Source organism: Notamacropus eugenii, chromosome 5 (assembly GCF_028372415.1).
Source record: "Notamacropus eugenii isolate mMacEug1 chromosome 5, mMacEug1.pri_v2, whole genome shotgun sequence".
Lineage (NCBI taxonomy): Eukaryota > Metazoa > Chordata > Mammalia > Diprotodontia > Macropodidae > Notamacropus > Notamacropus eugenii.
This window is the reverse complement of record NC_092876.1, coordinates 169,892,560-169,915,085: the sequence shown is the minus strand read 5'-3', so window position 1 is coordinate 169,915,085 and position 22,526 is coordinate 169,892,560. Positions and strand designations below refer to the sequence as shown.

Sequence of the window (22,526 nt, the reverse complement as noted above, 5' to 3'; positions counted from 1 at the left end):
AGAAATACTGAATTCTTCTGTCTTTCTTGTTTCCTTCATAGTGATGTTCCCTTTTTATTCCTTTTTTTTTCTTCAATCACATACATCCAAATCATCAGTTTCTTTCTGTTCCTTGTTTTACAGTTTCAGACAGTAAGAGTCTGAAGGAACAATGATCTTCCTCCCCCTCCCCCATGTCAATTAAGCAGTAGGCTCCAAATTATAATTTATCCTCCCACAAATTGATCAAATATATTTACTTTTTGAGTACTCTCTTTTCCACTGTGTTCACATTTTCAAGATTATACCCATTGCTGTTTTCTCACCACAGTTCATGCTCAGGTTCTCAAACTCAAAATCAAATGCTCTTTCTACTACCCTATACTTTGTAGAAACTCCAAATGGATAGTGTAAAGTCATCAAGTTCATCATTGAGGTCAGGAGTGAAATGAACAGTGAAAGTTGGCTGAGAATTGCTAGAATGTTCTTTAAGCATGGTTTCAGTCATCAATCAATCAAAATCTGTCAAGATGCATCTATCAAGTAGTTTCTCTGTGCAAGGCACTAGGATTAGTGCTGGGAATACAAAGAAAAAAGTTAAACAATCTGCTCTAAAAAAGCTTCCACTTTACTGAGAGAGAAAATATATATGATATACGCACATATACATTAGATATACGACTACTAGGGAAATACAATCTAGCAGTCTGTGGAATCTGGAAAGGCTTCATGTACAAAGTCACACTTAAATTGAGTCTTGAAAATTAAAGGAAGAGTGTATTCTAAAGAAGGGGAAGAGACAATTCAAATCCTTGTATTTAGGGAATAGACTTCCACATATGACAAATAGTAAGAGGGTCAGATTGACTGGACCACACATTGAATTAAGGAGAGTGGTCTGTAAATAAGGGGCAACTAGGTGGTAAAGGGGATAGAGTACTGTGGCAGGAAGACTCATATTGATGAGTACACAACCACCCTCTGACATTTATTAGTTGTATGACCCTGGATGAATCATTTAACCCTGCATTAGCCATTTTTCTTTGGTTTCTTGGAAGAAGGTTCATGTGCTAGATGAGACTCTGGGTAGCCATTAAGGGATCCCCCCCTCCTTTTAAAACCCAGATGTTGGTGCTTCTCTCTCTGGTAACTATGTTTGTATGTAATGTTTAGACAGTTGAATTTATCTGTTGATCTGTGATGTATGTATTACTTATAGTCAGATAGTCAGAAGCCCTGTCTGTTGGTCTTTATTTCTCTGCTTATATTTTCACTGTTGGTATATGTAATTAAAGTAGATTGTTGACCCCTTATAAGTTGCTTTCCTTTTAGAAAAGCATATCTAAAAATCTGTGAAGCAGGTCCTCCTGTGTATGCCAGGGTGCTTCCTGCTATAATAGATTATCCATCTAACAGCATGTTATAATGTAGAAAATAGAAAAAATTTTAACCCGTTTCTTACCAGATTTGCTGTACATTAATCCTCATTACACACTCTAGTCCAGCAAAATAGTTATTCTGTTCCTTACACAACATTCTATCAGCCTCCTCTGTGCTTTTGCCTAGGATTCCCTTGATCCCTGGAAAGTACTCCTTACACATCTCAGCTACTTAGAACTTTTTACTTTCTTTTAAACTCAAATGCCACTTTCTTCATGGGACCTTTCTTGATTCTCTCAAAAATTTCTTGGATTTATTTTGTGTAGTTTTAATATAAATGTGTATGTGTATTTGTACTTTCCCTCCAATAGAAAATATTCATCTTGAGGACAAGGCCTAGTCAATGTTTCACATACAGTAGGAACTTAATAAGTGCTTGTGGATTTAGTGTTTGATACTTTATCCAAATTTTTTGTCTTGTTTAGATGTACAGGTCAAATTATTTCAATGACTATTGATCTCTTACTTGAGATACTATAGCTTTTGTGGGCTTGATAGAGACTGTCATTCCAGAGTTTTAAATTTCCTTTCTATTTAGCTCCAATATAGGCATTTTGTTGGTAAGGAAAATAATGCAACCAGCTCAGGCTTTTCCTATAGACTTTCTAATAATTTAACTCAAGATGACTATTTAGGGGTAAAAGGAATTTTGGCTAAGTTTTAAAATAAAAAGTTGTACATTCCAGCATAATTTCTGTCAGTATTTGTTAATCAACTTATAACTTGATCTGAGACAACTTTTCTCCCTCTCTTATCATTTAACATGTAAACTTCCTTCTCTAAACATTGGTATATACTTTACAAGTCTATCTTTGCGATCTAAATCTCCTTTGTAAATTGAAATTTCCAGTTATATTTTTTTCACTGATGTAACTGGAAATTATGTAAGTCTTAGGAAAACTTTATCTCAGGTTAAATGGTTATTTAGAAGCCTAAATTAATAGTCTGCTATGTATAATAAAATCAATTCTTAAAGTTTCTCTGTGTTGATAAGTATTATTGAAAACATTACTTATCAGTGAATCCTTGTCTTTTTCCATATCAAATCAACACATTGTCATCCAGAAACATTATATTCTGGAGAAGTTGTTAACCTAGGTTTAAAGGGGTATACTAGAGCCAGCTCCAATCAACTCCTTGAGCCAATTTTTGAAAATTCAGTGTTAATATTTATGCCTCAGATGTCAACAAAGACTACAAGTCAGGGCTTACATTACTGCTTTTTTGATCCTAGCTTAATAAAGTAATGGATGAAATGTTAATAAGGCAAATAAAATTTAAAAGTAAGTCCTGTGTACTTTTTTTCTCTTCAGAGCTAGCTGATAAACATTTACAAGTATTCTCCTGATTTTATAAATAGATTGGAAGATAGTTCATCAACTTGAATGGGAAAAATCATATTCCTATTTTCATTAACACTAATTGAAATTTATCATTTTCTTCTGCTTAATTGCCCTGTCCCAAAACATATATAAATGAACAAACAGCTCTACTTAGTAATTAGGCTCATATTAGCACCTGCATATCCTGATTCAAAAATAAAATGATCTTTCTTCTACTTCGTAACTGCCTAAATATTATGCCTTAACTATCAACAATAGCAAAAGAAAGTTAATTTAGATTCTGAAATCTCCAGATTTTTCCTGGGAACAACTTAAATGCTTTACAAATATAAGAGTAAAATGTCCCCTACTCATCTGTGACATTGAACAGTTTTTCCCCAGAAAAGCTACTCTTATCCCTGATAGCAAGGATCCAGAAGTGAGACTTTTCTTGGGGCTTCGATTACTCATTAGGTAAAATACTGAACTAACTCATCACTGAGATCTCATCTATATATGTCCCTTATTCTAAGGAACAAGTCTGACTCTGTCATTTAGTGGTTCATGTGGTGATCTTCGTTAGGATTCATGAAAATCATATGACTGATCAATCAATCAATCTTAATCTATGAAACATAGAAGGATCCTGTTAGGAAGGAGAAACAATGAATTTTCGATGTCATTTTGGAGATTGTTTGAAGGATCTTAAAATCTCAACTGTCTGCATCTAGTTACCAAATAGAATATAAAAATAAAGGGAAGAGGATATATTTTGTGGTATATATAGGGTATGAAGACCACTGGACTGTGAGTTAATGACTGTTGGGAAGGGGAATGACGGCAGAGGACAATGAAGTCAAAGAGCAGCAGAATTGCTTCAGATGTGTCCTTCCTGTCACTGGTCAGCCATGACCATACTCAAATCAAAGTAGTAGAAGATTTAGCCCTCATTCTCAGCATAAATTCTGTGACTCATTTTCAATGAGAGACAAGTTTCAATTTGAAGAAAATTACCTGAGATGTTAATGGAAGTATCATCATCCTGGGTGCTTTTTCCCTTAGGAGTCCACTCTGAAGTGATGTGATCCTGGAGGGATTCTTTCTTTAATAATGTTCTTGGGAACAAAAGATCTCACAACAACAAATAAAAACTCACCCAGGCAGCTCAGGATTTGTATACTTGCACTTCTTGCTCCTGTCTAGTATCTTTTGGGAGAATGAGAGGTCCTTTTTATGGGTTTTTTTCCCTTCACAGTGATTTGGATTTTCATTTAAAAGCATCAGCAATTCCACTCTCTGAGCATGATTTCTTGGGATACTGACAATGATAATTTGCTGTGGAAACAGTAACATGTATTATTCTTATATTACAAAGGACCAAATAATAGTAACTAATATTTACATAACATTTTAACATTTGCAAAGAGCTTTCCAAATGTCTCATTTTGGTCTCCACTAAAATATAGTTATTTTCATTATATAGATGAAGAAACTGGGGCAGGCAGTGTTCCAGTGACTTTCCCAAGAGCACAGGACAATTAAGTGCCTCTGGTTGTATTTTAACTTAGGTCTTTCTGACTCCTGGATCAGAGTTCTATCCATCATGCCACCTATTGGCCTCATAGTTATGTCAGAAGAGAAATTCCTCTAATCCTGAAAGGACTCAGGTGAGTAATCAAGTTCCCTTGTATCTTCAGAAAATGCTTGGAATAAATCAGATTGTAGAGTATGAGGTAGAAAGTCAGCTTTCAATAGAGCTGCTCCTAATGTACTCAGAGTGTGGTTATATGCAGTTTATCAAGCAGAGACTAGAGATATTCCCTGTCTAGTCTGTTCCCATACAAATGTGCTCCAAAGGTGAGGAGACAGAGTAGAATCTTTTCTACCTTCTATTCATTGGGTCTATTGCTTATGGATTTTCTTCTTACTTTTCTATTCCTGATCTCTATTAAATAAGTCAGTATTACTGGAACAACTTAAACCTAACTTTTATTCCAAGTCCAGTGATCTAGATGCCATCTTACACTACTGAAGACAGCATATAGGTAAAATTTGAAGGAAGGCATGTATGGAATTGTCAGAGGCTCTATGTGATGGTGTTCTAGGTGAATTAGGATCTGTAAAAAATGCAAGTGGAGATAGGTTAGAGAAAGGTTACAGCAAGAAGATGATCTTAATTTTTAAAAAAGTTGTAGGAGTAGGAAGATAGAAAGGAAAGAGAACATGCAATACCTTGGAAAATGGTACAATTTTTTGACTGGCAACACATGGACTAACATCAGTCCATAACAAATTTTAGTTGTTTTTCAAATATTTTACGACCAAAATTCCTTAAAACCTACAATATTTTTAAATGACTCCTTTTTTCCTTTTCACTTTCTTCTTAGCTCCACTGAAAACACTACAGAGCAATCTCTCTTGCTCCTAACACCAGAGTTCCAGATTCACTGAGAATCACCATATTGAAGTTTTAGATAGTGGAACTGATTTTGAGAAAGAAATTACATATTTTATTGATCCACAGTATAATAAAGTAGGAAAGGACTAACCTACTAGCTGAGGAAAGAAAATGATCAACTACTTCAGAAAAGAATGAAGAGAGAGTCATATGATAGAAGGGAAAGGATTAGAAAGATACAAAGGTCAGTGAGGTTTGCTGAAATATGTGATTTTTCTAAACAGAACTGTATTTTTTCCGAGGAGTTCTATGGTTCTTAATTTAGTTTCAGAGTCACACATACTCAGATTATTTTCTGAGTTTAGACAATTTACTTTAATTGAATTCTTAATATATTTTGTGGTAGAATTATGTGAAAGGCACTATGAAATTATAGTGAGATTCATAAGACACACTGCTTGTACTCATGAACTTTACAATATGAGCTTGAAAGTATAACATATATAATCAGTTACAATACATAGTAGAACGTCAAAGTATGATTTAATGGCAAAATTTGCTCCTAGAGAAGAGATTATAAATACATATATATGAATATATATATATATGTTTACACAGAGAGACATATATCCTTTTTGTCTTTGTAAAAGTGAAAAACTACACATGTGAAATGTTCCACACATTTCACATTTGGTTGATGTTTGCTAGATTAAATAAGTGTTTTTTCCTATCTTTTTAAATTCTTTGCTGTTAGGAGCAGCTTACTATGTAAACAGGGTATAGGCTGTACTTGGAGATGAAGATATTATAGAGAAAATATATCAATAAAATATTTTAAGAATATTTTTTTAAAAGAGTATTTAATAACTGAGCTTAGATACATAAAAATGCCTTCCTGATGAAAGATAATTAAAGCCTTCATGAAGGAGGCTTTTAAGCTGGACCATAAAGTGGTAGGAATTACATATGTACAACTGAGAGTGAGGCATTTCAGGCATAGCATAGCATGGGCAAAAACATAAATTTCTTTGGAAATTGGAGGGATATTTGGGGGAACAAAACAATGGCTTTTCTAGACAATAGATTACTTGAATATGTACAGTAGCAGATAAAGTAATAAAGGTACATTGAAGAAAATGATGTAGGGTTTTGCATGCCCAGTTACTCAGTAACCTCTTGGGATTCACTGAAGGTTAGTCATAAAATCATTGGTTGTCGCATCCAAAAGAAATTATGTAGTTTAACTACTTCATTTTGAAATAAGAAAATTGGGGATTTGAAGGAATAAATTGCTTTGTCCAAGACCACAAATCAATCAATCAATAAAAGCCCCTGTATTTTTCTGGGTGAAAATAACATGCATATATATAATTTAAGTAAAACTATGAATAAATTCAAGGTAGTGTTGTTGAAGAGGGACTAGCAGCTGAGGATTTTATAAAACTTTATGTTGAAAATACTGCTCGATCTGAGATTTGCAGGAAACTAGGAATTTTGAACAAGTAGAAGTAAGGAGGTAACACTTCTCCTTGCTAAGAACAACCCAAAAATACATGGATATTTGATATCATCCTCTCTCATAATCGCCAGTTAATTGTATCCTCAATCACTTCTCCTTCCTCTCAAATCTTCAGCCTTTCCTATCATTTTGTTCCTTTTTCACTGCCTTCAAACATTCCTCTTTCCTCTGACCTTAAATATCTTCACTAGACTCAACAATGCTAATGATCATTTTGCTGAATTTAACAGTCTATTTTTTCAGTCCTGATCCTTCTTGACCTAATCTGCTGCATTTGATAATGTTAACTACCCTTCCTCCTCCTCACTATCTTCTCTCTGAGTTTTCATTACATTAGTCTCTCCTGATTCATCTCTTGTGTGACTACTTTTCTCAAACTTATGTGCTTGCTAGTAATTTATATCACATATCCTAACTATGACATTTCCCCATGTTCTACTCTTGAGACTTCTTCTCTTTTTCCTCTGTACTAACTCTCCCAGTAGCCACATCATTACTCTTATGTTTAGCTATCATCTTTATGACTAAGATTTCAAGATTTCTAGTTCCAGTCTCTCCCCTAAGTTTCAGTTTCATATCACAAATTATCTATGATATGTTTTGAACTAGATGTCCTTAGGACGTCTTAAACTCAACATTTCTAAAAATGGAGCTCAAGGTCTTTCCATCTAAACTATTACTTTTCTAAACTTCTCCTGTTCTGTGGAAAAGACCACTATCTTGGCAGTGTCTCAACTTCACAATCTTGGCATTCTCCTAGACTATTCACTCAACCTATCCAACCAACTGTGCAATCTTGTCATCTCCTCCTTTACAACAACCCTCAAATAAAATCACCGCTCTACATTCACATAATTATTATTATAATTCAGGCTTTCATCATCCATCATACAAATCATTGAAACCCTTCTAATTAGTTTTTCTTCCCTCAAGCCTTTTACCAATCTAGTCTATCCTACATACTGCAGCTAAACTAATTTCCCTTAGTCACAATTATGTGCATGTGACTCCCCTACACAATCAATTCCAGTGACTTTCTATTGCTTATAGAACAATAAATAAATAAACTCCTATGGTTACCTCTTAAAGACTTACCCTAGCCCCAACTTACCTTTTCTGTATCATTCAATCGATCTGTAAACATTGAACCTACTATGGGACAGGCACTGTCCTAAACACTTAAGATGCAAAAGGGCACAAAAGAGAGTCACTGTCCTCAAGGAGTTTCTAATGGGGGAGATAACATGAAAATGAATCAATGCATGTGTGTATATAAATATACATATATATATATATATTACACCGAAAGCTATATATAGGATAAATAGGAAATAATTAATAAAGTAAAGACATTAAAATTAAGAAGCATTGGTGAAGTCTTTTAGTAAAAGATGAAATTTTGGTTGGGATTCAGTGATAGGGAAGGAAATTACCCATCAAGCAGAGAAAGGAGAATATTCCAGCATTCCACACATGGGGGACAGCCAGAGAAAAAGTCGCAAAACTGACAGAGAAAGCATCTTGTTTGTGACAGCCAAGAAGCCTGATTGAAGAGTAAATAGCAGGGAACAAGTTATAAGAAGTTCATGGTCAGATCTGCAACTTAGGAAAATCACTTTAGTTGTTGAATAGAGGATGGATTAGAGTAGGGAGAGGCTTGAAGCAGGTAGACCCACCAGGAAACTATTTAAATATTCCAGGAATGAGGTGATGAGGGCCTGATCTCTAGAGGTGGCAATATCAGAGGTACAAGAAAAAAAGGACTTATTCAAGAGATACTACAAAGCGGAATTCAGGAGAAATTGCCAATGGCTTCAATATGGGGAGGAGTGGGAGGCTAGGTGAAAGATAGTAAGGAATCCAAGATGAATCCTAGGTTGTAAGCCTAATGAGTTGGGAAGGTGGTATAGCCATTCATATAAACAAAGAAATTAGGATGGAGGGGAGAGTTTAGAGGGAAAGATGATTAGTTGGGTTTTGGAGACATTGAGTATAAGAAGTTACTGTATATCCAGTTCAAGATGTCCAAAAGGCAGTTGGAGATGTAGAATTGGAAGCTAGGAGAGAGACAGGGTCAATTTAGGTATATTTGAGAATCAATAACCTATATAGTGTAATTAAACCATGAGAGCACATGAGATCATCAAGTGAAGCAGTGTAGAGGGAGAAGAAAACACAACCCAGGAAAAAACCCTGGCTGGAGAGCTTAATCTGGAAGAGGATCCAGAAAAAGAGACAAAGAAGAAGCAGTTGGATACTTAAGAAGAGAAACAGTAGAGAGTGGTGTTAGGAAAACCTAGAGAGAAGAGAGTATCAAGAATGAGATAGCAATCAACAGGCTTCAGAGAGGTCAAAGAGAACAGGGATTGAGAAAAGATCATGGAATTCAATAATTAAGAGATTTGTAACTTTGGAGAGAACAGTTTCAGTGGGATGATAAGGTCAGAATGCAGATTATAAGGCTTTTGAAGAGAGTGAGAGAAGAGAATTTGGATGCACTTATTGTAGGTAGCCTTTTTGAGGAGCTTGGCTATGACAGGTGGAAGAGAGGCAGGATGATAGGAGGGATGGAAGGATCAAGTGAGGGTTTTTTTTTCCATGTTGGGAGAAACATGAAAATGTATGTGGGCAATAGGAAATGAGTCATTTGAGAGGAAGAGATTGAAAATAAATGAAAAAATGGGGATAACTGAGGGAACAATTAGTTGGAGGAGACAGGGTGGAACAGGATCACTTGAATAAGTAGAGAGGTTAGCCTTGATAAAGAACAAGGCCACTTCCTCATAGAGACATAGGTGAAGGAGAAAGCACCTGACTAAGCACCTGACTTATAGTAGATGATGAAGTGGGAGAAAGAGAATTCACATGAATGGCTTCCTTTTCTCTGAAATAAATGAGGTTAGATTCTCAGCAAAGAGAGTGGGTGGAGGGGGAAACATAAGAAGTCTAAAGAGGAATGAAATGGTTTGCAAGAGTGGACATAAGAATGGGATAGTGAGGTTATAAGTACGATTGACTAGAAGCTGTCAGTGCCCAGTTAAGATTATATATAAATTTGTGCTGAACACAGTCAAATGATTGTGATATTTTCTACCTTTACTGAGCACTATGGATGCAGAAGCAAAGGTGATAAATGGTGGGAGTAATCCAAGGCTGAAGCTTGGCTGGCTGCATTTGATGATATGATAAGGGGAGGAGAGGGATTCAACAAAGAAAAGTATAGAGTTGTATTGGCTTACTAAGAGGTAAAAATGGGGAGAAGAGAGAGTAGCTACCACAAGAGAGATGGCCTAGAAAAGAATTGAGAGTTCAAGGGTTTGGATGTCACAGTGCAATTGAAGAATAGGATTTTGTATGGGAAGGCAGAGAAACAAGTGAAAAGCTAGTAGAGTATGGTCAGATAAGGGGATTTCAGAATTCTTGATCATACAGGTGGTATATTTGTGGGTAATGACAAGATCAAGGGAATGGCTATCTTTTGTGTGGTTGAGGTGGGTTACAGGAGTATCTCAAGGGAAGTGAGTGCATTGAGGAATTGAGTGGTTAGGGTAATTGAGGGAGAATCGATATGTATTTTGTAGACTAGTAGTATGAGGAAAGGAGTTGGGAGGACAGAAAAACTGTGAGTGAAATATTGAATGAATCAAGGAAGGAAGAGTGGTGACCAAGGGTATGTAGACAACAGGCACCAATATTTTGATTGGACAAAAGGTATTAATAACAGGAGCCTCAGAGGAAGAGGGTTTACAGAGTGATAGAGAGAAGAAAAACCTGAACATAAAAATGGGAATCAATGTACATTACTTTTCATCCAGCATAAGACAGAGCTACTAGTAAAGGCAATATTTCAATAATATAGAAGAAAGTCCCTGAACAATTGTAGTGACAATAGAGATAAAGAAGGGGCAGGGCCAAGGTGAAAGAATTTCTAGAGCACTCCTGCCACGTCCAGACAAATACATGAAAAATATGCCTCTAAACAAATTCTGGAGCTGCAGAACTCACAGAATGAAGGAGTATGTGGATCTCCAGCCCAATTCAGCTTGGAAGGTTGCTGGGAAGTGTCTAACAAGCCACAGCAGGAACAGAGAGCAGTCCAGTGTGGGCTGTGAGTGCACAGATGGGACCTGAGTAGTTCTTGGGGAGACTGAATCTCTCTCATACCTGTGGTGGTTTCCAGACTTCATGACCCCAAAATGCAGAGGACAAATGAGAAGTTCAGTGGAAAAAGCTTGTGGGACCAATGGTCTGGCCACAGGTTCAGGAAGGCAGAGGGGGGAAGGGACAGAAGATCCCACAGCAACCAAAGCAGCAGCAGGGGCAGCTGCAGACACTGTTTCTGGAGCTCTAGGCCCACATGCTGAGGGGGAAATCTATCTACTTTGGCAAAGAGCTCTGAAGTCAAGTAAATGGCTGGGGAAGTGAGTAAAAATTGGAAAAAGAATGACTATAGAATCTTACTCTGGTGAAAAGGAAGAACAAAGCATGCAAACAGAAAAAACAAAGTCAACGCTCCTGTATCCAAAGCCTCCAAGAAAAATATGAATTGATCTCAGGCCATGGAATAGCACAAAAAAGGTTTTGAAAATAAAGTAAGAGACACAGAGCAAAAATTCAGAAGAGAAATGAGAGTGATGCAAGAAAATCATGAAAAACAAGGGCACTCAAAAAAATGCTGAAGAAAATAACACTTTAAAAAATAACCCAAATGACAAAAGAGATCCAAAAAGCCAATGAGATGAAGAATGTTCTAAAAAGCAGAACTGGCCAGATGGAAAAGGAGATCAAAAAACTCACTGAAGAAAATAATTCCTTAACAATTAAAATGGAGCAGATGAAAGCTAATGACTTTATGAAATATCAAGAAATTATAGAACAAAACCAAATGAATGAAAAAATAGCAATGTGATATATTTCATTGGAAAAACAACTGATCTGGAAAATAGATCCAGGAGAGACAATTTAAAAATCATGGAACTACCTGAAAAACATTACCAATAAAAGGGTCTAGACATTATATTTCATGAAATTTTCAAGGAAAACTGCCCTGATATTCTAGAAGCAGAGGGTAAAATAAATATTGAAAGAATCCACCAATCACCTCCTGAAAGAGATCTGGAAAGAAAAACTCCTAGGAATATTGTAGCCAAAAACCAGAGTTCCCAGGTAAAGGAGAAAATATTACAAGCAGCCAGAAAGAAACAACTTGAATGTTGTGGAAATACAATCAGGATAACACAAGATTTAACAGCTTCTACATTAAGGGATCACAGGGCTTGGATTATGATATTCTAGAAGTCAAATGAGCTAGGATTAAAACCAGGAATCACCTATCCAACAAAACATACTGTCATACTTCAGGGTAAAAAATGGTCATTCAATGTAATAGAGAACTTTCAAGAAATCTTGATGAAAAGACCAGAGCTGTATACAAAATTTGACTTTTAAACACAAGAATCAAGAGAAGCACGAAAAAATAATCAGGAAAGAGAAATCATAAGGGACTTACTGAAGTTGAACTGTTTCCATTCCTACACAGAAAGATAATATCTATAACTCTTGAGACTTTTCTCAGTATTTGGGTAGTTGGAGGGATTACAGACAGAGGGCACAGAGTGAGTTGAACAGGAAAGGATCATATCTAAAAATATAAAATTAAAGGGTGGAATATGTTGGGAAGAGAAAGGGAGAAATGGAATGGGGTAAATTATCTCTCATGAAAGAGGCAAGAAAAAGCTTTTTCAATGGAGGGGAAAAGGGGGGAGGTGAGAGAGAAAAAGTGAAGCTTACTCTTATCAGATTTGGCTTAAGAAGGGAATAGCATGCACTCAGTTTGATATGAAAATCTCATACACTACAGTAAAATAGGGGAAAAGGGGACAAGTGGGTGGAGGAGATGATAGAAGGGAGGGAAACAGGAGGAGTGGGTAATTAGAAGTAAACACTTGAGGAGGGACAGGATTAAAAGAGCAAATACAATAAATGGGAGGCAGGATAATACGGAGGGAAATACAGTTAGTCTTTTACAACATGACTTTTATGGATATTGTTTGCATAGCTACACATGTATAGCCTACATTAAATTGCTTGCTGTCTCAATGGGGAGAGAGGAAAAGAGAGAAGTTGGAACTCAAAGTTGTAAAAACGAATGTTAAAAATTATTTTTACATGCAACTGGGAAAGAAGAAATACAGGAAATGGAACAGGTGTAGAAATCTATTTTGCCCTTCAAGAAAATAGAGGACATGGGGATAAGCTAAGGGAGGGGTGTGATAGAATGGAGGGCAGATTGGGGAAGGGTTAATCAGAATGCATGGTGTCTTGGGGAGAGGAGAGGGGAGAGATGGGGAGAAAGTTTGAAACTCAAAATCTTGTGGAAATGAATGTTGAAAAGTAAAAATAAGTAAACAAATTTTTAAAAATAGAGATAAAGACAATAGATTAATTGGAAGAAATATTGTAGGGAAACTTTAATAGGAGTAAATGATGGACTCTAGTTGGGGAAGGAGAGTGAGAAGTCAAAGGTGTGTCTGAGGTTTCCAGTCTGGGGGTATCATACTAACTTTAACAATTTTTTTTTAAATCAAGAGGAGGACATCTTAAAGGGAGAATGAGTTGAGTTGGAGATGTTGAATTTGCAGTGTTCAATGTATACCTAAAAATGTTCTTTAAAATTGTGAGAGAGGCTAGGTTAGAGATACTGTTTCAACATAAATCTAAATAGGGGTTATAAGTTAACATTTGACATTGATGATGTGGCAGATATGTTACATAGTGGGAAAAGTGTTGATCTTGGTGTTGAGAGGAAAAAGGCCTCAAATCCTTTCTGGTTGTGTCACTCAGGATGTAACTTAAAGGGTTACTATGATGATCAAATGAGATGAACTCTGAAGAGTGCTTTACAATGTTAATTACTATTAGTATTTTGATTGAATTTTTTCAAATTACATTTTTAAATTTTTAACATTCAATTTTTTTATATTATGAGATCCAAATCCTTTCCTTCCTTTCTAAACCTTCCCTATTCTTGAAGAAGGCAAGCAATATGACATCTCTCTCTCTCTCTCTCTCTCTCTCTCTCTCTCTCTCTCTCTCTCTCTCTCTCTCTCTCTCTCTCTCTGTCTCTCTCTCTCTGTCTCTCTCTCTCTCTGTCTCTCTGTCTCTCTCTCTCTGTCTCTCTCTCTCTCTCTCTGTCTCTCTCTCTCTCTCTCTCTCTCTCTCTCTTTCACTCTTTCTCTTTCTCTCGAGGTAGACAATATTTTTCATCTTAAGTTCTTTGGAATTTTCTTGGATCATTGTCTTGAACAGAGTAACTACTTTTCACAGTTGTTCATAGTACATTTTTGCTGTTACTTTGTATAATGTTCTCTTTGCTCTGTTTACTTAACTTTGAATCAGTTCATATAAGTCTTCTCAGCTTTTTCCTGAAACAACTCTGTTTATTATTTCTCATACCACAACAGTGTTCCATGACAATCTTATACCACAGGTTGTTCATTCATTCCCATACTGATGGCCATCCCCTTAATTTCCAATTCTTTGCCACCTCAAAAACAACAACCATAAGAACTTATTTATTTTTTTTACAAATAAGTCCCTTTACTAGATGTACTTTGGTTGACGGACATAGCAGTATTATTTCTGGGTCGAAGCATATGTACATTTTTGCCGCCCTTTTGGCATAGTTTCAAGTTGTCATCCAGAATAATTGACTCAATTTACAATTCCTTCCACAATGCATTAGTGTACCTATTATTACATATGCTCTTCAGCATTTATCCTTTCAGTATAATTTGTGTTGGGGAAACCACAAAGGAGAAAATTTGAGAGCATAAAAAAAGGATTTATATTATAAATCCTGGGAAACTTTTTATCTGTTATTCAGTCATCTCAGTCATGGCCAACTCTTTGTGATCTTATTTTAGGTTTTCTTGACAAAGATACTGGAGTGGTTTGCCATTTCCTTCTCCAACTCATTTTACAGATGAGGAACTGGGGAAGACAGGGTTAAGCAACTTACCCAAAATCACACAGCTACTAAGTGTCTGAAGTTAGATTTGAATTCAGGAAGATGAATCTTCCTGACTTCAGGTCTGGCACTCTATACCCTCCACTTCCTAACTTCCCAATAGTTTCACATACTTTTTACCATGCAAGGAAATGATGACAGTCATTTGGTCCTTCTAGTAATTGGAACCTTAAAATAACTGAATTTCTCTTGGAAAGATTAACAGATAAGTGAAAAGAATGGTGCCCTCTCTTTAATCGTATTATGAAGCATCTGTGATTGTCTATATATATATACACATACATGTGTATGTATATATATACATGTGTATGTATATATATATATACATGTGTATGTATATATATATATACATGTGTATGTATATATATATATATATACACCTATATATAATGTATTTGGGATCTTAGTATGTTTATAAAACCTAAAGAAGGAGGTAAAAGATATAAAGAAATCACTCACTGATATAGATGGAAAATAAGCCCTCTGGCTAAGGATACAAAAAAAATCAAAAGATAGTCCAGGCTCTCAAGGTGCTCACAGTATAATGAAACCTAGAATACCGAACTTACCTGTTTTATTGTGAAACTTACATGAGATAATGTATTAAAGTGCATTGTAAACCATATGCTCCTATCTACCATTTCCTAATAACCTATTTTCTTCCCCTACCACCAGAAACACAAGAATGTTAAAGAATGGTAAATAATATTTCATCTTCTACGTGTCTTCTTTTCTCCACAGGGTTGATCTTTGGTATTTTGGAAATCAATGGCTTCATTAAATCACTCTACAGTAATTATGTTCATCTTTGAGAGATTAACAGACCAGCCAGAGCTTCAGCTGCTCCTCTTCATCTTGTTCCTGGGCATCTATGTTGTCACTGTGGTGGGAAACTTGGGAATGATCCTACCAATTGCTAGTGGCCCTCAGCTACAATCTCCTATGTACTATTTCCTCAGCAACTTGTCCTTTGTGGATCTCTGCTACTCCTCTGCCATTACTCCCAAACTCCTGGTGAGTTTTATCGGGGACAAAAACGTCATATCCTATAACGGATGTATGACACAACTTTTTTTCTTCTGTTTCTTTATTGTTTCTGAATGCTACATGCTGGCAGCCATGGCCTATGACCGTTATGTTGCCATCTGTAGGCCTCTTCTCTATAATGTCATCATGTCTCCACGAGTCTGCTCCTTTTTGGTGACAGGAGTGTACACTATGGGTACCTTTACCACTCTGGTTAACCTAAGTTGCATGGTCAGATTGTCCTTTTGTGGTCCTAACGTCATTAAACATTATTTCTGTGACATCATCCCCCTTCTCAAGCTCTCCTGCTCTAGCACCTATCTCAATGAGCTTCTGTTGATGGTTATTGGTACATTCAATGTATTTTTAACCACTGCTGCCATCTTCATCTCTTATGCTTTCATCCTCACTAGCATCCTTCGCATCCAGTCTGCTCAAGGGAGGTCTAAAGCCTTTAGTACCTGCAGCTCCCACCTGGCAGCTGTTGGTATCTTTTATGGCACTATTATTTTCATGTATCTTAAGCCACCATCAAACAGTAGCATGACTCAGGAGAAGTTGGCTTCAATATTTTATACCACAGTCATCCCCATGCTGAATCCCCTAATCTACAGCCTGAGGAATAAGGATGTCAAGGATGTGCTAAAGAAAATCATGAGGGGTACAATATTTTCCAAGTCCATGTAGCGCCAAGCAAAATTACAGACAACAATGATCTTGATTTTTCTTTCTACTTTTTCTGAAAGTCAATAATTTCCCATGAAATGAGGATTAACTTTGGAAAACATTGTGAAACAGGTAAAACCATAACTTCAAAACTGTAGTTTTCATTCATTCATTTAGTAATTCATTTAACATGTGTTAATTAAGCATCAACTTTAAGAAATACATCTTGTTAGGTACCAGAAAACAAAACAATGCCTGAACTTAGTTTACTTTCTTCAGTGGAGTTACAACAGATACACCCACTGAGTGTGCATTCCTTTTCATTTCTTCTTCTCACCTAAACACTCAAAAATTAGTTCAGTTTCCCCAAGTTAGCCTAGTTTCCTAAAGCCTCCCTGCTTACCTTATTCACCCAGACCTGGCCTTCCATAATGCCAGCATAACTTCAGCAAAACTTACTTTTTTAATATCCCACTGCGCTATGGCTTTGCTATCAGGTAGGTTAGCCATTCCCCTCAAATTCCAATTTTAAGAAGCAGTGTTATAAAAGTAAAACTCTGAGAGAACTTCAAGGTATGCCATTTTCTGTGAAGTTACAACACTCCTAACATTCTTTTTCAAGTTGCCTATCACTACTATCTGTGGCTTTTAGATATTGAAGTCTACAAGTTGCATGTGGTTGTTGCTTGGGGAAAAGAGGGACAAGCCACCCTCTAGAATTTATGGATTTATGTATGGAAACATCTCCTTCCCACCATAATAAATCTCTCTTCTTTTTAAAATCAGAACTGAAGGTTGACTTGAGTAAAACCATACGTCCTCACACTGAGAGAATAACCTCTTTACTTTGCCTGTCCAACGTTCATATTGGCATTCAACCTATTCCACAACATTTATTGTCCTCCCACCTGGCTGAGTGATTCAATAAAGAACATGTACTTCTGATTAGTGATAACATGCGACACAAGCTATTAGATGCAGCCAGAGTCATTGAGAAAATTGTTCCATTGGTTCAGAATACAAAGGGGACGATTTTTTATTATTTGATCCTGTTTTCTCCAGGACACAATCCACTGAGGCAGCCAACGGGGGTCATGTAGCCAATTAGAACTTCTTGTAAATTTAAATTCTATGGTTTTTAGTGTTCATTATATAAACAATAGTGAATAGAGACCTGTTCTTGAAATGACAAATAGTTGATTTAAATCCTGTCTTTAGGGCTATAGTAAGAGATTTGGGGGGGGATTTCTCATTTGGGTGAGATCTGAAACTCTATTGATTGAGCTTCATTACCTCACTCCCAGTTGAAGAGCTACTTCAATTTGTATTGTCTGGTATATATTCATATATCCATACTCCTTTGATATCTGTTTGCTAATGACTTGGATAAATGCATTTCTTTGCTATTTGATATGTGTGTTCATTGTGAAACTGGTATGTGGAGGGAAAGGATGTCAAGCACTGGATTTAAAGCTTGAAGGTCTTTTCATTAGGAAATAGCACTCAGAAGTTTAACTTAAATGTGAAAACTATATCTCTTAGACTAATAATCTTTAAGCAAGTAAATAGCCTTAATTCTAGTCTAGCACACTGTCTTTCTGAGGAAAATAGAGTGGTACTAGACCCCAGTACAGACCTGCTGAGTTCTTTCTTGGCAGGAAGTCAGGAGTCACCCTTCAATTCCTTCAACTGTACCTGTATTTGAAGGTAGAGGAGTGTTGCCCTTCACTCAATGATGAGCATTCCAACGCCAGGTCAGTGACCCCAAACTCCTATAGGTCATCATACCAAGCCCATTCCACATCACCCAACACTGAATTCCTCACTTCCAATCTCTTCAAATACCCCCTCAAAGTCTCTAACTCCACCTAGACCTATCACTGCAACCCCTGGAATTCCTCTTCCATAGGCAACAAACTACCATTCATTTTAAACCTATTCCTCTCTGGTCCATCCATCTACTAGGTCTTACTGTAACCTGGCTTCCTCTGGATGACACAGCCTACTTAGAGAGCCTTTCTCATACTGGTTGTGCTTTCACACATTTTCTCAGCTCACTAGTTGAGAATGGGGATATTGTAATACACCTTGTCCCACACTGCAAATTCCAGGTTCTTCACCTTCCTCCACCTCTCAATAATCTCTTTTCCTTTGAAGTTCATGCCATTCATATTTACCATTCCATGAAAATCCAGGTAGCTGTTATCTATAGACCCCCTGCCCAAGTCACTATCCTTCCTTCTTCAATGGGTTTGATAGCTGGTTCACAATTATTTTCTCTTTTCCAACTCCTGCCCTCATACTAATAGACTAATATACATATTGATTCTTCCTCAAAAACTCTTGCTCAGACTTAATCTATTTACTTCTCATGAGCTAATACTCCATCCCACTTCTGCCTCACAAAATGGCAATCATACTTACGATCTTCCATCATCCACAAATTTACCACTTCTATGATCAAGAACTCCAAAACGCTCTTAACTGACCATAATCTATCCTACTCTTCATCTGCACTGTGACCTCCAATCCCTTTATCCCTCAATTCTCTCCAAGTTCATCTCCATTGCACTGGCTACTCTCTATTCTTCTCTCCATCTTTATCTCTTGGTAAACCAACTCAGTTCTACTTTTCCTTCTTGAAGCCCTACCCAATCCTTATCATGTTACCAATTATACCAAGGCAAGCCTCAGATTTTGATCGCTCTCCTCATTTCTCACCCTTACTCCTACACACATACTGCTGAATAAGAGTGTAGAAAATCATAGCACCACCATTTTGAGTCTACTACAAATTTATTTTACATAACCTCAACTCAGCCCTTACTACTATTTGCCAATCCTCCTGTATCTTCCTTAATAACTCCCTATCCCAGTCTCCACATTGACTCTTTCAAACCTTTTCATCCCTCCTCAGATTAACCATGGCTCCGCCTCCACCCACTATTTCAGCTGAGAACCTTACCTTGATATTTTAGAAAACAATGATGTCATTCACTGTGAATGACTCAGGTGACTTCTGTGATTTTCAGGGGCTTTTTCTTTTCATGCATGCCTGTCTCACATGATGAGAAATGGCCTTAGTCCTTACCAAGGCTAACCCTTCTACTTATTCAAGTGATCCTATTCCATCCTGTCTGATCCAAAAGATTGACCCTTCTGTCATCCCCACTGTTTCACTTATTTTCAATCTCTCCTTCTCAAGTGGCTCATTTCCTATGTTCTACATGAATGTGCATCTCTCTCTCTCTCTCTCTCTCTCACACACACACACACACACACACACACACACACACACACACACACCACAAGTACATGTCATATCATATTCAAGTCTTTACCAAGACGTGCTGATTTCATCTTTGAAATGTCTCTTGAATACATCCTCGTCTCTCTTCTAACACTGCCACTTCTCTGGTGCAGACCCTGATGACCTCGCATGTTGATCCAAGAAATAGCCTGCTCATGAGGCCATGGGAATCAAGTCTCCCTCGACTGCAATCCATCTTCCTTTCAATAACTAAAGTGATATTTCTAAAGTACAAATGTGATCATATCACACACCACCCATATACTCTCTCCCCATGAAATAAAGTCCACTGGCTTCCTGTTGCATTCAGGAGCAAATACAAAATCCTGTTTTGCTTTCAATGCCCTTTGTAATCTGTCCCTCTCCTACCTTTCTAGTCTCCTTACATCTTATGTCCCAATATATACTATTTGATCCAGTAACACTGGATTCCTGGCTATTTCATGAACAAGACACTACATCTCTTGACTCTAGACATTATCTCTCTTTGTCCCCCATAGCTGGAATACTACCTTCCCCATGCTGTGAGTACTGACCTCCTTGACTTCCTTTATTTTCCAAATAAAATATCCCATGCTACAAGAAACTCTTCCCCAATTCTTCTTAATTTTAGTGTCTTCCTTCTTTTTCTTATTTCTTATCTATCTGTCTGTCTGTCTATCTGTTTGTCTGTCTGTCTTCTGTCTTTCTATCTGTCTATTGTTGTATGTTTATTTCTATATTGTCTCCTTCTAATGGTGGAGGGCAAACTTCTTGAGGGAGGGACTATGACCCCTTTTTTATCCCTAGCACTTAGTGCAGTGCTCAGCATTCTATATACATTTAATAAACAATTATGAATTGATTGATTGAGAATAGCTTAAAGCTATGTCTTTTCAGACATGCCTTTGAACCACACATGGCACCTATTATTGCTACATGTAAGAGACACTCTCAATACAGACATAGAAATCATGTTACTTCTATATTATCCAATAGCTTCTGTGATGACAGGCTGTTTATATTATCTAAGTCTCTTTTGTTAATCAGGTCATTTTACAGTTTTGTAGATTTCATCCATTTCATTTAAGTTTTCATTTTTTCTTGGCAAAATATTGACAGTTTTCTTCTTTCATTATCTATAATGATTTCTCCTTTTTAATTTTTCCTGTGAAAAACTTTCATACTCTTTGATCAAATTAGATAGTAGTTAGTCAATTCTGTTAACTATTTTTAAAACTTATTTGTTTTCAGTTTTCAACAGTCACTACTATAAGTTTTAAATTTTCTGTTCCTCCCTTCTCCCTCCCTCCCCAAAATGATATGCAATCTTATATGGGTTTTGCAAATACATTCTTATTAAACACATTTTCACATTAGTGATGTTGTATAGAATTAAAATGAATGAGACAAACAATGAGAAAAACCAAAACAAAACATAACATAAGAAAAAATATTCTGCTTCATTCTGCATTCCAATTTTATAGTTCTTTTCTGGATGTAGGTGGCATTTTGCATCAAGAGTCCTTTGGGAATGTTGTAGGTCCTTGCATTGTTGTGAAAGGCTAAGTCTATCAGAAACAATCCTCTCACCCTGTGGCTCTTACTGTGTATAATGATCTCCTGATTCTGCTCATTTCACTGAGCATCAGTTCATATAAGTCTTTCCAGGTTTATCTGAAGCCTGTCTGTTCATCATTTCTTATAGTACAATAATATTCCATTACATTCATAAACCACAACTTGCTCAACCGTTCTTCAATTTATGGGCATTTCCTTGATTTCCAGTTCTTGATCACCACAAAAAGAGCTGCTATAAATATTTTCATATACGAAACTTTTTCCCATTTTTGGGATTTCTTTGTGGGACAGTCTTAGAAGCAATATTGCTTGGTCAAAGGGTGTGCACATTTTTATAAGAACTCACTGTTTGACAAAAACTACTGGGAAAATTGGACAATAGTGTGGTGGAAACTCGGTATAGACCATTAAATGACACCATACACAAGAATACAGTCCAAATGGGTACATGATCTAGGTGTAAAGGATGATAATATAAACACGTTGGGGGAGCAAGGGATAGTTTGGTTGTCAGATTTATGGAGAATGGAGAAATTTATGACTAAACAAGAGATACAGAACAATGAAATGCAAAATGGATAATTTTGATTACATTAAATTAAGGAGTTTTTGCACAAACAAAACCAATGCAACCAACATTAGGAGGGAAGCAGAAAACTGGGAAAGAATTTTTCAACTAGAGTCTGTGATAAAGTCTCATTTTTATATAAAGAAATGAGTCAAATGTACAAGAATGCAAGTCATTCCCCAACGGGTAAATGTTCAAAGGATATGAACAATCAGTTTTCAGAGGAAGAAATTAAACTTATCTGTAGTTATATGAAAAAGTGCTGTAAATCACTATTGATTAGAGAGATGGAAATCAAAACAACTCTGGGGTACCACATCCCACCTATCAGACTGGCTAACATGATAAAACAGAAAGATGATAAATGGAGATGTGGAAGAGTTGGAACACTAATTCTTTGCTGGTGAAGCAGTGAGATATTCCAATCATTCTGTAGTGCAATTTGGAACTCTGCCCAAAGGGCTATAAAAATGTCCAAACCCTTTGAAGCAAAATGCCATTCACATCCAGAGAAAGAACTATGGAATTGAAATGCAGAATGAAGCAGATTATTTTCTCTTATGTTGTGTTTTGGTTTGATTTGATTTTTCTCATGATTTCTCCCTTTCATTTTAATTCTTCTATGCAACATCACTAATGTGAAAATGTGTTTAAGCAGAATGTATGTGTAGAACCCGTATAAAATTGCATGCCATCTTGGGGAAGGAGG

At 36.5% G+C, this 22,526-nt stretch overlaps 1 protein-coding gene across 1 annotated transcript; it reads left to right on the top strand.

The window, feature by feature from the left end:
• Window positions 1-4,247: 4,247 nt before the first annotated feature.
• LOC140508977 (olfactory receptor 8D1-like) lies at window positions 4,248-17,759 on the top strand. The gene is made up of 2 exons (XM_072616895.1): window positions 4,248-4,408; window positions 15,429-17,759. The coding sequence occupies exon 2, from the start codon at window positions 15,456-15,458 to the stop codon at window positions 16,398-16,400; it is 945 nt and encodes a 314-aa protein (XP_072472996.1). The 5' UTR covers window positions 4,248-4,408; window positions 15,429-15,455; the 3' UTR covers window positions 16,401-17,759.
• The last annotated feature ends 4,767 nt before the right edge of the window (window positions 17,760-22,526 follow it).